This window comes from Etheostoma cragini, chromosome 1 (assembly GCF_013103735.1).
Source record: "Etheostoma cragini isolate CJK2018 chromosome 1, CSU_Ecrag_1.0, whole genome shotgun sequence".
Lineage (NCBI taxonomy): Eukaryota > Metazoa > Chordata > Actinopteri > Perciformes > Percidae > Etheostoma > Etheostoma cragini.
The window spans coordinates 20,649,299-20,663,478 of record NC_048407.1 but is presented as its reverse complement, the minus strand read 5'-3'; the positions used below and the strand labels follow the sequence as shown (position 1 = coordinate 20,663,478).

General features: G+C 41.0%; 1 protein-coding gene across 1 annotated transcript; it reads right to left on the bottom strand.

Annotated features, from left to right (window-relative positions):
* Window positions 1-6,476: 6,476 nt before the first annotated feature.
* cmtr2 (cap methyltransferase 2) lies at window positions 6,477-13,581 on the bottom strand. The gene is made up of 3 exons (XM_034874157.1): window positions 13,512-13,581; window positions 8,934-10,187; window positions 6,477-8,344 (listed from the first exon to the last, which is right to left on the bottom strand). The coding sequence occupies exons 2-3, from the start codon at window positions 10,176-10,178 to the stop codon at window positions 7,289-7,291; spliced, it is 2,301 nt and encodes a 766-aa protein (XP_034730048.1). The 5' UTR covers window positions 10,179-10,187; window positions 13,512-13,581; the 3' UTR covers window positions 6,477-7,288.
* Between the last annotated feature and the right edge of the window lie 599 nt (window positions 13,582-14,180).

Sequence of the window (14,180 nt, the reverse complement as noted above, 5' to 3'; positions counted from 1 at the left end):
TCCACTACTACAAAATCCCTGCAATTTCTGCATGTATTTAACTTTCACATTTTATTGTCATGTTCTGTTGTAATATTCTAATAATGTGATAATAAAAACAACACATTATGTTAGAACTGGATTATTCAATGTTTATGTTCGAAATTACGTACTAGTGTACTGCATACTATATACTGAACCTGTATGTACTGCATACTACTAAATTAATAACATATTATGCCATTACCAGCAGAAGTACAGTATACTCAAGCAATGCATGTTGTCTGCATCAAGACTAACGGTTCAAGCTTTAAATAAAAATAAACATTACCTTTTCCACTCAATTTAATATTTTCCAGTATTATTTTAAGGCAAATTAAAACATTTTAGAGTTAAATATGTTTTCTACAGGACATAATATAGGTGAGGTTTGCGCGTTTCTTGATGTCACTCAGCAGTGTAGCATGTGTCCAGCAAGATCAAGATGCACGCAGAGCATAAATTCTTGCTATTCTAGTATAAATTGGGCATTCACATGTACAAAAATCTATATACAGTACTATGCAGTGTAAAAGCACTACTCACTCAATTTTGACGTCTTACTTTGAATAGTATGAAAACATGCAATTTCTAACACAGTCTATGTTTACTGCACTGGCTCTGGGTATGACTTGCTAGTACATAACAGCCACGTTCTGTGAGGCATTTAGTTTAAAGCACAGTAATGATTTGAGCTAAATGCTAACATCACTGTGCTAACATGCTCATAAGGTCAATGCTAAGTCATTAAGCAGGTATAATATTTACCATATTATCTATCTTAGTCTACAAGCCTAATGTTAGAATGCTAACACTTGTTTAAAAACTCAAAATGCCATAAGCTCTGCTGGCATTTGTTATAAACTAAAGTGGAAAAATTATTTGAACCCAATGATGGCATTAGATGATACAGTTCCATCCAATAGTTGTTAAAACATTTCACTCAAAACTACGATTGTGAAATTTATGGTGGCACTAGAGTATAGGGGATCACTATTGTCAATAGGATACATTCTCTGAGGAACATCTGTACAAAGTTTTGTGCAAATCCATCTATCCAGTAGATGATGAGATCTTTCAGTCTGAACCAAAATGGTAGACCAGCTGACCACCAACAAGAAGAAGACTTACTTTAACTTTCTATCTTCTCTGTATTGTACTGCAGTACTGCAGAACTGACGGAGCATCTGGCGAAGCATCTGCTTTGGTAGTGTTATCAAATGACCAGATAACATGAAGGGAAATACAGTATAATTACTGAAGTGATGATGTTAAACTTGCTTTCTTAAACAGACAGGTGTGACCTGAATATAGAGAAAGTCTCTAGTAAATGCAGTTTTAGTTTTCACACAGAATGTTGACTTAAAGCAACAAATCATTTTGGGAAATAAGCTCATTGGCATTGATTGATACCAACCTTCTAAATGTCAGGAAGAAAGTGAATAATAGTGCATTCCATTTATCTTGGAACTCAAGATCCGGAGCTGGGAATGACGTCACATCAGAGTTCAAAGAGTTCCATTTACAAGTTGGACTTTTAAATTGTGGAATAAGCTCTGGCCAGGTTATCTTTTGTTAGCAATACCAGTTGATAACAACGCATTACGCCGTTTTTTTGTGCATACAAACAGCGTAACAACATGCTCAAAGATAGAAGTTGGACAGGACTGTGTGTATGACTGATTTATTCATCCATCTGAGTTAGTTTAACTGGTATCGGGTCACGAGGGCAGCAGCTCCAGTAGGGTACCCCAAACTTCCCTTTCCCAAGCCACATTTACCAGCTCCGACTGGGGATCCCGAGGTGTTCCCAGGCCAGGCTGGAGATATAACGCGTCCAGCTAGTCCTGTGTCTTTCCCGAGGCCTCCTCCCAGCTGGACACGCCTGGAACACCTCCTTAGGGATGCGCCCAGGAGGCATCCTTACCAGATGACGAACCACCTCAACTGGCTCCTTTCAACACAAAGGAGCTCTACTCCGAGCTCCTCCTGGATGACTGAGCTTCTCACCTTATCTCTAAGGTAGACGCCAGCCACCTTCCTGAGGAAACCCATTCTGGACATTTGTACCCTGGATCTCGTTCTTTCAGTCATGCCCCAGTCTTCATGACCATAGGTGAGGGTAGGAACGAAAACTGAACAGCAGAACTATGGAGTCCCCCACTGGAGCCCCATACAGGACTCCATTCAAGATCTCAAAGAAGGCAGAGTACTCCAAACTCTTGTTTGGTGCATGTGCACAAACAACAGCCAGAGTTTTCCACCCGCAGAAGTAGGGAGGCAGCCCTGTTGTCCACCGAGGTAAATTCCAATGTAGCGGCACTCAGCCACGGGCTTGTTAGCATCCCCACACCCTGGACAACTCCGGAGTAGAAGACAGTCCAACCCCTATCTGGGAGTATGGTTCCAGAACCGAGACTGTGCGTTGAGGTAAGCCCCACCAGATCTAACTGGTAGCGTTCCACCTCCCGCACAAGTTCCGGCTCCTTCCCCCACAGAGAGGTGACATTCCACGTCCCCAGAGCCAGCCTCTGCCACTCGGGTTTGGTCCATCGAGGCCCCTTACCTTCAGCCCCCCAGTGGTTCCTCCCACAGGTGGTGGGCCCATGGGATGGAGAGATAGGTGCCAAGTAGCTTTATAGGGCTGTGCTCATCGGGCTCTGCAGCAAACCCGGCAACCAGGCTTGCCGAGTTCCGAGCTCCGAAATCCGGGGGAGTGTTTCCGACTTTGACCTTGGAACTTCCAACTTCCAAGTACTAATGTAACACACTACACGTGTATTTTCCAAAATACAACGATTAGTCATTTGACCCTGAAAGGATCAAGAAAACAATGAGTAAAACAAGGAGTTTAATAGTCATTTTGTTATGATGAGGATGTTTTGAGGAATGTTAACACTTTTTTTACGGTAACCCAGTTTTTCAAACGAACAAAACAAGACAGCGTCTCTTGAAATGAGATCACAGAGAGACAACTGAATCCCTTTGATAAACACATCCTGCTCTGCATGGAACACAACTCACCTTCTCACAAGTTCCCTGTCCTGCTGCCTTATTTTTGTTACATAACAAGTTTTTTTTCACCTGATCTGTCAACATCTTTTCTCTGTAGACAGCAGAGCAATGTGGTGAGTCTCCATTAAGCAGCAATGTGAAAACAAAAACACTCACGGAATCAGAGTCAAAATAACATTTATATCAGCCATAAATGCTGCTACTGGCATTTTGTCACATTTATACTGACATTAATGTGCTTCACTGAGTGCTTAAGGGTAATTTTTCATATAATACATCCGTGATCCAAACTAACCTTTTGAAACACCAAAGTCACACAATAACACAAACTAACCAAACGAGGCAGCAGAGACCAAAAACTCCTGTGTTCTGTAAGGTATAATGACTTTGGTTAAAATATTCTAAATATAGCTTATGTAACTTAAACTAACATTGATTTTTTTTTAGGTGGCTAAAATATGTTTAGCTGCAGCACCAGTCAACAGCAGTACATTGCTTTGCTTCTGTGTCGGTAGTCCTCCCTGCATCTCCAAATTGAGGGTGTGCCAACCGCCATCTACTGTAGGTAATACACACAGACAAGTACCAACCTCATACAACCCCACTACAACCCCAAATCTGACCTATCTCTTTAATGGGATCTCGATTATTTGGTTTTTGTCAGTGTGAATAGATACAGACTGACCTACTAACATTTCATCACCATATATTTAGAGGTCAGGACACAGTTCACAAGTTCACCTTCTGATTACTTCATCCACGCAGATCGGATTGTAGTCAGTGCAAAGAGTGGTGACACTGAGGATGGATTACATTAGTGGTGCACAATATGACCCAATCACTTGAGTCAATCACAAACACACACTAATATTTGTTTGCTTTCTCTTCCTGTTTTGAATGCAGAGAATGTGAAAAATGGTCATTTATCAATTTTTATTAGCCTGTCTGATTTAATTGTTTGTGCGGGTGGGTGTTTGGTGTCGCTGGAGTCAGATAAGGGAGAGGTCTTAGAGCATAACATCATGACTTCACATAAACATACAGGCCAACTTTTTTAAGCCAAGTGGCGTGTTATCTGTATGCATTTTGACCTATACACATGTACATGTCTACACTGTCTAGAGTGTAAGTAAACATACACGCCACTTGGCGTGTTATCGCGAGAGGAAAAGCAATGGTTGAGTTTAGGAAACGTGACACGCAGTTGGGTTTAGCAAATGAAGAACTGGTTGGATTTAGGAAAAGAACAACGGTTGGCTTTAGTAAAAAAAAGAAACCGACGGAATGTGACATGTGGGACAAGAAGGAAACGTGACACGATCTCCGGTCTCCTGGGGGAAAGTCCTGTGTTTTAAGCCTTTCATAGTACTCGTTACGGCGTAAATTTACTTGCTATTGCAAGGTAATATAAGTCAATGGAGGCCAAATGGCGTTGATAAACACGCTAAAAAGCAAAACTGTGTCTTCATGACATGCCAATAATGGCATACAAATTGGTGTGTCATACATATCCCATTTCATGAGATCAGTCTGCTTAGTGGAATATGACGTTTTGATTTTCTCTGATCCAGTTTTAAGCTGTAATCCACAAAATCACAACATTAGAAACTCTGGAGGTATTAAACTTACAAATGAAGAACGTGTTCAGAGTGATTTTTTGTGGGTATTTTTTAGGGGTTGACCCAAAATACTAACTTACTATACATCTATGGACTGAACACAGGAGATGACCACCAGTTGGGTAAAACCAGATTAGAGAGTCATCCCTGTTTTGACCTACAAGATTAGCCAGTTTTTAGAAAAACAATTCCAGTGATGGTTTTGGATAGTCATCATGGAAACATGAATTGGTCATGTGACAAGGGCTGGGAAGATTGGCAGAACAGGCAGCCAAGTGCCAGTACTCTGATTCAATAACAATTTCAAATTCAACACAATTGTCAGATTGACAGCATTCTAGCCCAATTGGGGGGGCACACCCGGAGGGGCTATTAGCCAGTGCTGGACTTAAAGGCAGCTGCAGGAGATTCTGCCTCTTCTCCTTATTCACAGATACCGAGGAATCCTGGTTTAATCAAAATTCAGTATCAAAGTATCAGCTCCGTCTGCCAGCACTGTACTAATTAAAAATCTACTAAGCATATACTAACATATGTATTATACAAAGAAAAGCAGCAGAGACATGACTGTTATCACATAAGACAACAGTTATCTCACATTAACAGATGCACAAAATATAATTACACTTCTTCTTGTGCTATAATCCTTAACAAGCATTCGAGTACATTGCCTGGCTATGCCAGCGTGCTTTATAACTGCCCTCCCGGTACATGCTCCATGTTTCTCACTACAGTATCAGGTTTACCCTTAAACCTACTCAAACCCATTTAAACTTACTCACTTCTGTTCAATCGTGTTAGAATCCTACACAAAACAGTATGGATGCTTATTATGCATCCAGCTAATTATTACATTTAGACTTCATGTAATTTGTCAGTGCACATTTTTATTCTTTTTGTAAGAAAATAAATGTCACAGTTACATTGTACTGATATACATTGTACTGATATTATAAACTACAAACAAAAAATAAAAAAAACTACAAATAAGCAAAAACTGCATATTTTTCCTTAAGCCATTATACGTTTCTTTTCTCAACAGCTCCTTAGTTAACAGTTCATGCAGTATAAAACATTTTAGTGTACGCAGTCTGTCCTTTTATATGCGGATAGAACTTTTTTTCTTTCCACTGGACACAAGAGAAATTAACTGAAATACAGTAAGTCACCTATAAGCTTAAAGACTAAAAGATCCATCATTTGTTGTAAAACACAACAGACACTAGGGTAAAACCCCCGGGTCTTTGTGATGTGGATTTCAACACAAACCATCTGTGACTGACAGGAGGTCTGGTGCTAAGGGTTGGACTAATGTTTATTCAACCTCCCTAAAATCCTCAGTGAATTCAGTCACAGATGAGTTCTGCTGATCTAAGTGCTGAAAGTAATTTGCATTTAATGCACTGCAAGTTTGTATTATCAGACAATGTTGTTCCTGCCTGCATGTTGTCAAAAGCATTGCATGTAGCACAATCACATTTAGTCGAAAATATGTTTTTTAGACTTTACTGGTGAAGGTTTACCTTATTGAAGATCACAGGTTAGACTTCTGCATTACAGCCAGACTATTTTTCGGATTTGATCTAATCAGAGAAAAATGTATATGTAGAGTCACAATTTTTGCCCGCGGTACAAGAGTCAATCTCACTGGTAATGTGATTGTGACTGATAGAGCATTTAAATCAACGTAAGCTGGTGGCAGCGGGAAGATTCTGGAACATTTGCAAGGCATTTCGTTTAAAAAAAAAAATGACTTGCTTAACTTGCTTAGACAACATAAGGAACAAAATGGGACAGGATTCTTTCTCTCGGGATCTTGCAGAACAGGATTTTTCTGCGGGGGGGCAGTCACGTGATCGGGATATACTGGGAGTATTTTTGTGGGCTCGGGATGCGATAGGAGCAACAATTAATTTGCATCTCACCCTCTAGCTGGAATCAGACTCTGACGGTATAATAACCTTCAGCAAAAACATTATGGTTTCACGATATTGCAACTACAGCTTTGAAATGTAATACTTAGAAATGAAAACTTTTTTTTTTCCATTGAACACAATTTATTTATTTATTTTTTTACACAGCACACTGGCAGGGAGAGGGATTTCTGAACTGCACTTCCTTTTCTCAACAACTCATAAAAAACTGGTCATACTGCAAGGAACGGTATTACGGAAATATTATAGTGGTTTTGTAATTGACTTTTTCAAACCGTGGAAACAGCCCATGCCTAGGTGTGGAGTCAAGAAGAAGTCAGCTTACCAGACCTCTGTAGTCCGCTCCTCATCTCTGCTTGAGGCAAGCAGCTACATTAGCCACTACTAGTATAACGGACTTGAATCTCTGATGTGTCGCTGGTCGAGTTGCAATGTAGGTAATGCAAGCAAGAAGAATGATCTCGGATTTTGCTGCATCAATTTTGATCCTTTCTTTAAAACTGTCTATTGTGAGTCTGAGAATGTTTATAGGTGTGCAATGCTAAATGAGTGGAGTACTTTTTTAATATCAGCATACAGAAATGATTCGGTGTCATTAAACGACAGCGTCTGCTGATTAGACAAGAAAAGAACTGACTGGGACCTAATGAAAACTTCTGAAGCAATAGCATGTACCCCTGAGTCCAAGCTCACTAAAATGTACTATGATTGCATGAGCAAATGCAGCTTCTGTTGGATGATTTCGGAGTTCATGGTGCGCAAGAACTCAGTCAGTCCTACTGCGAGTAGTTCCTCCATGGGAACAAACTGCAGCACCTGGCGGTCACACCCAGACGGCAGATTTTTACCCGAGTCCTCCTCTTTTCCTAAAAGCTGACCCACACAGTTATGGACGTGAGTGAGAACAGGGAGTATTCGTGCAGCAGCTTTAGGGCAGAAGCCAACACACACAAGCACTGTCCCAACTACGCCGGAGGGGGCCGGACACCTGAATGTGACTGAGCGAAAACACACATGCAGGCAGAGCACAACAGCTGCGGTGACACGAGAGAAGGCAGAAAGCACAGGCAGCAGCAGGGCATCCCCAGAGTTCAGGTTCCGTAGGGAAAACACAACACAATTTAGGAGCTGGTGCTGGTACAGCGGCTCCCCGTCATGCAGCGTGATGCAGCCTCTTTGAGGAATTGAAGGCTCTGCCGAAAATTCTAAGACTAAATCCCCCGGTTGGCTTTTACAGGCACCCCACACTGAGCAGTTGCCAAACACCAGACATCGTTTCTTCTTTTTGATGCCATCACTGTCAGATGTGAAGTTGCAAAGAGCTGCAACATCGGACAAAATGGAGGCCGCGCAACTCACGTGGCAAGAGTCACAGGGAGGTGCTTGAGTCCAGTCTACTGCTGGGTCCATCAGGGCTTCATTTAAGTGGTTTAACAAAACTCCTTCACAGAACGGAGAGTTTCTGACTGCAGGCAGTGCAGCCCCGATGATAACGTACCATGAAACCATGTGACACTCTGACAGGGGTCCTTCCAGCATGCAGCTGGTTCCAACAGCCTCCTTACAGTGTCTCTGTATCCAGGTAGCATGGCAACCCCTCATAATGCGCTCCCTCCAGCTCAGGGTCTGCAATTCCCTACGCTCATTGAAGGAGCCTGTTTGCTTCTTCTGTCCCAGAGGTCGGCCCGCTGAGACGCTGCAGCAGGCAGGACTCACCGTGTTACGAGAAATCCATCGACTCCGTGGAAGGAAGCTCACCTATGCACAGAGACACTTGATCAACATTATACATATTTTGCAGTATGAACCACATAATAAATAACTAATGTACCAGTTGAAGGCGACTTAGGTTTTCCTATCTGCTCCAGAGCTAAAAAAGGGAACAGAGGGAAGGGCTCCACATGGGTTAAACATAAACTGGTGAACCAGCAAAAGATTACTACTCCTAAACTTGGGTCTATTTAAGTCATGTACTAATTTCCAAAACCCGTAAAAACTCTATAATGCACTGCAGATCTTCTGGACGTATTTCTCATTGGAAAAATACATTTTACTCAAACAGAGTGGAAACGGAATTGAAAAACTGTATTGTAATTGTATAATTTTTAGGACATGAGGTCCCTTGAGTGACTATAAAAATGGATACAAACCTCTACAATTCCATGAGAACTGGACAAACTCCATCTGGTAATGAAGTCTGCTAATGAAGCTAATGATATGATTGAAACCTCTAAAAGATCTACCAAATGGACCTTTAGGTGAAATTTTGTGAGATGTTGTTTTAAAGGTCAAGATTGAGCGTTGAAGCTCAGTTACATGACAAGTTTATGGTTTCTAGACGTCTTACCTGGAAGCGCTGCAGGTATTCCTGAGCCGTACAGTCTCTGATGTAATCGAGCCGCTGCCTCTGCTCGGTGCTCATCCCTTTAAACAGTCGCAGGTTTTCTGTGATTGTCTCCACCTGGAGCGTGTGGAAGTAGGAGCACACTTCTTCATGCTGTTTAAGAAACGACACTGGGACAAGCGATTTGGGGAATAGTGCCTCTCGGTCAGCCAGATGTGGTCCGTAATTACGAATCAGTTTGGAGAGCAAAGGCCTCACAGCTTCCTTGCCATCATAGTTCAGACACACAACATAAACCTCAGAGTTGCCTGACTTGCTTGTGGCAGGTTTGAAAACGTTGACAGAGCGGAAACAGCAGTTCAGCAGGTAGAGAAGGCCAACGGAGGAGTGCTCATAAAGGGTGAACATCTTCAGCACGAAAGAGCCACCGGGGCTCAGGAGTAGCAGGGCAGCCGTGACCTCACAATAATGCAGTGAGGCCACCAGCGCCTCCTGCTCGTCTGGCTTCTCCCGACAGTCAAAACTACCATCTGCCGTCACCACATCAACTCTACGCATGTTAGCCACAAACCACTGCAGCTCCAGCAAATGTTTTTGAATCATGATGTTGCCGGTGTTATCTGAGCCAAAGAACCACCAGGGCAGTGTGTTAGCAATTAACCGATCATCTGCGATCGTCGTGCTGCCACTGTTAGCCTCGTGGTACGGGTTAAGAGTGTTAGCGACCCAGCTCCAGTCACAGTAACGTGTGGATTCGCTGGTTTTGATGTAATGGTTCAGAGCGGTTATGAAGGCCCCTGGAGCTTCACAAAGGTGGATTGTGTTCAGCTCGCCATTTTGAAGAGCCTCCTCTGGAAGAAGACTGAAAGTTCTCAGGATCTCAGAGAACTTGCACCAGGCCTGAGTGCAGATCTCTGCGTTGGCAGCAGAACGCACAGCGGCGATCACCTTCCCGGCTCGATTTGTGGAGTTGGTGTGCTGATGCCAGACCTCAGCGTTCTTGTCACTGAGCTGGTTCTTAATATCGTTAAGCGACGCCTTCAGGGCCTGCAGCCGGGAGTGCTCCTCCGCAGAGTGTCTGAGAGCAACGTTTGGGTCGGGGATGCACCACTCCCCATTGGAAGGTTTCACATAGGTTTTAACTTTACTAAAAAGACTTTGAATCTCAGTCAGTGTTTCAGGGTCAAACGTGTTTTTTAAATGCTGCAGCTTTCCAACGTTCCTCCTGGTCCCATTGCCTGAGCTCATCCTTCACACCTGTTAAATTAGAACAAGAACAAGCATAAGAAATGCATGCACTCTGTGCTTTGGTGTAATACACCAGACTGTTCGCTGATTATGTAACCTGCTTAATGTGGCACAAGTAGAGTCAATCTTAAGGACAGCAAGCAGAACATTTCACCATGAATTATACCGAGGCCTAGCTATGCAACCCTTCATTTTTCTCTACATGCATGAGTGGTGTTGAATTACTTATGTCAACTCATTATGATGTGACGCCCTCAGGCAAGAGGGCAGACTGTAAATATTGGTGATTACATCACCAGGCCAGAGCTTCACACAGAATGACAAGAGATTTTCCACACCACTACTACAACACACAGTCTCCTCTAATAAGACTTGAAAATAACAATTTGCTCTGGAAAATCATCAACATTTTAATAGGACGACTACATGGCAGTCCAAGTCAGATCAAGGGTTTTGAAAACCATTATTCTCCAAATTGTCAACCTTTCATGAGCAAAGAAAAACGCCAAGTTTTCAGTGATGGCGCATTCTTCAGATAACCCAGTGAGTTTTTAAATGATTTATGTATCTTTAAAAATAGAGATACGTGGTTTTACGAGACAGCAATGGTGTGTTTGTTTGGCTGAAACAGGAGCATGCTGATGCAGGTTAGTATGTGATGGCAAGACTTTTACTCGAACAACACTGTGTCCTAAAAATGATTTTTAACAATTCATGTAATTGTTGGGCAATTTCTAACTCATGACATAAAAATAAATTTATAGTTGGAGTCAAATTAACCAGAAAGCTAATCCTTTGCTTATGTGCACATGACTTAGATGACAACACTGGGTAGGAGAACATATTTCTGGGTCATTCCTTGATTAGTCTGCAGTAACTCATTGATGAATGGCAATATATGCTATGAAGCTAATAACAGCACATTTATCAAATATTCCTCATCAATCATATTGTTAAGCATCGCGGTGTGTATGAAAGTGCTCCGTCCTGTTTGTTGAAAAACAGCCTGATCTTACTGTTTTATCCATAAGAGATTTAGGAAAGTGATGAAGATACTCAATATAAAAGAAATCATTAATTTGGTCACTTAGTTTTGAATACATTTATCATCTTAAATGTTCCGTAACATTATAGAGAATCTTTGAGGAATTAGCTGGAGCAGCAGCTGTAGTAATACAGTGGGGCTCAAAAGTTTGGGTACCCCAGGTAAAAAAATTGTATTAATGTGCATAAAGAAGCCAAGAAAAGATGGAAAATCTCCAAAAGGCATCAAATGACAGATTAGACATTCGTATAATGTCTCAAAAAGTTTTTTCCATCATTTACACTTCCAAAATAACAGAAAAAGAAAATGGCGTTGGCAAAAGTTTGGGCACCCTGCAGAGTTAATACCTTGTACTGCCCCCTTTGGCAAGTATCGCAGCTTGTAAACGCTTCTTGAAGCCAGTCAGTCTTCGTTTCTTGTTTGAAGTATCTTTGCCCATTCTTCCTTACAAAAGTCTTCCAGTTCATTGAGATTTCTGGGCTGTCTGTCACGCACTGCTCTTTTAAGGTCTATCCATAGATTTTCAATTATGTTGAGGTTAGGAGATTGTGAAGGCCATGGCAGAACGTTCAGTTTACGCCTCTTGATGTAATCTACCGTGGATTTTGAAGTGTGTTTAGGATCATTATCCATTTGTAGAAGCCATCCTCTCTTTAACTTCAGTTTTTTCATAGATGGCATCAAGTTAGCATCCACACTTTGCTGAAATGTTATTGAATCCATTTTCTTTCTACTTGTCAAATGTTCCCTGTGCCACTGGCTGCAATACACACACAATAAATCCCAAGGCATGATTGATCCACCCTCATGCTTAACAGTTGGACAGAGGTTCTTTTCATGAAATTCTGTGCTCTTTCTTCTACAAACGTATGTGTGCTCATTCCGGCCAAAAGGTTCTAAGTTTTAACCTCATCGGTCCTTTTCTCACAATCCCGCGAGCTGTTCTCTCTGATATTTTTCTTGGTCTTCCAGATCTTGCTATAACTTCCACTGTTCCTGATGACTGCCATTTCTTAGTTACTCTCTGAACAGAGGATATTGGCATCTGAAAACGCTTTGCTATCTTCTTATAGCCTTATCCTGCTTTGTAAGCGTCAACTATTTTCAGTTTCAGTTTTCTAGACAACTGCTTAGAATAACCCATGGTGCCGATTGTTGGGGCAAGGTCAGATGAGTCTGGGCATTTAAAACCTTAAGATTGACCTGGTCTTTCCAGACAATGATTGAGGACAATCTACGACGCTGTCAGGTTTCAAAATAGCTTTCCAAAGGGGGCGGCGCATGCTAGAATCTCTGCATGGAAATTAAATCTAACTTTTTGTGACATATTATACGAATGTCTAATCTGTCATTTGATGCCTTTTGGAGATTTTTCCATCTTTTCTTGGCTTCTTTGGGCACATCAATACAAATTTTTACCTGGAGTTCCCAAAACTTTCAAGCCCCACTGTATACAAAACATAACACATGGACACTAGCTTCGCATTACATGCCTGTTAGCTGTAGTAAAAAGAGTAGATTCAATTTAAAATTTAAATTTATATAAAACAATTAGTCAATCAAAAATGCACATATTAATCATTAATGAAGTTTAAGTGTTTATCCCACTGAGTCACAAATAGTTTTTTGTATTTCAGCCACAACTGTTTAATTTTAATTTCCGAAAATAATCACAGATTTTGATAATTCATACAGACATTAGAACTGTAAACTTTGATATCACAATAATGGAATCTCAAAGATAGGCAATGATAACATTGAATTACCCCCCACGTAATTATTGCACATACTGAGTGATAATGCTTTTACTACACAATGCAAGTAACTTCATGGTTGTAACGTTAGCTATGAAAACAGATTAAGACATTACGTTTTTCCAACTATGGGATGCTTGAAACTAAAAAACGCTGCAACAATAAGAAATGGACTGCGTTGTATTACCTATTACGATACTGTAAAGCACAAAAAAAAATCGGAATCCTGCACAGTCTGTATTCAAACCCTGTTGCTGTTCACTAATCTATTTAACGCTAAACTTTACTGTCAAAGCCTTATGTAACTGCATGTTTTGACACAGTAGACAAGTGTTTTGTTAACACAAGTTTCTGAAGCTGAAGGGGACCCTTCCTACAGGCGCAGTGCTCATGGTCGAGTTGTGTCTCCTAAAGCCCGCAATGAGTGACGTTTCTGTGTGGACTAAAGTCTCTTAGAGAAATACCTCTACAGTCTGAGGGGCTGTCCGTCGACAAAACGTACGAGCACCCTGAAAACACTAAAGACAAACTCACCGGACTGTAGCTGCTGTAAGGAAATGGAAGCACGCTTTCATGTAATTTAGACAGCACTCCGCATGCGTACAATAAAGAAGGCGGGGCCTCTTTTAAAGGACTATGTCACTTTTTGGTTTGGTCAAATCAATCAAATCTCAACGGAAATTACTATATGTATCTAAATATTGCATAACAAGGGAGCTTGAAAGGTTAATTTTGCATTGATAAATTTCATTTATTATTTTACATTTGTTATCAATATTATTAGCAGAGGTGGAAGAAATAGTCAGATCCTGAAGAAACAAAAGTAAGAATACCACAGTGTAAAAAAATACTCTGTTACAAGTAAAAGTCCTTCATTCAAAATTGTACATAAGGAATAGTACAAAAGTATCAGCATCAGGTTTAAAGATTTTTCTAATCAGGAATGAATCTGTTAGGTATCAGACGGCCAGAAGTTAAAAACTTATTTATCTTGTGAAATCTAAAACAAAATGCTTATTCATGCCCATTGTCTTGACATTGTCTTGGCTGCTTTAGTTCATTCACTGTTTTGACTAACATAGATTGTAACTCTGTAGACGTCATTCTGATTCAACATACATGGCTTAATGCTTCATGATTCTCATTAATATATGTGGTATTTTTCTGACAAATGACCATGTTTATACCAAAATAAGATAATGA

What these genes read in the sequence shown, in the direction of transcription:
- cmtr2 (XM_034874157.1), bottom strand. Translation starts at nt 10,178, where the DNA reads ATGAGCTCAGGCAATGGGACCAGGAGGAACGTTGGAAAGCTGCAGCAT. An exon ending in AATACCTGCAGCGCTTCCAG is followed by an intron (nt 8,345 to 8,933) that starts GTAAGACGTCTA and finishes CTCTGTGCATAG; the next exon opens with GTGAGCTTCCTTCCACGGAG.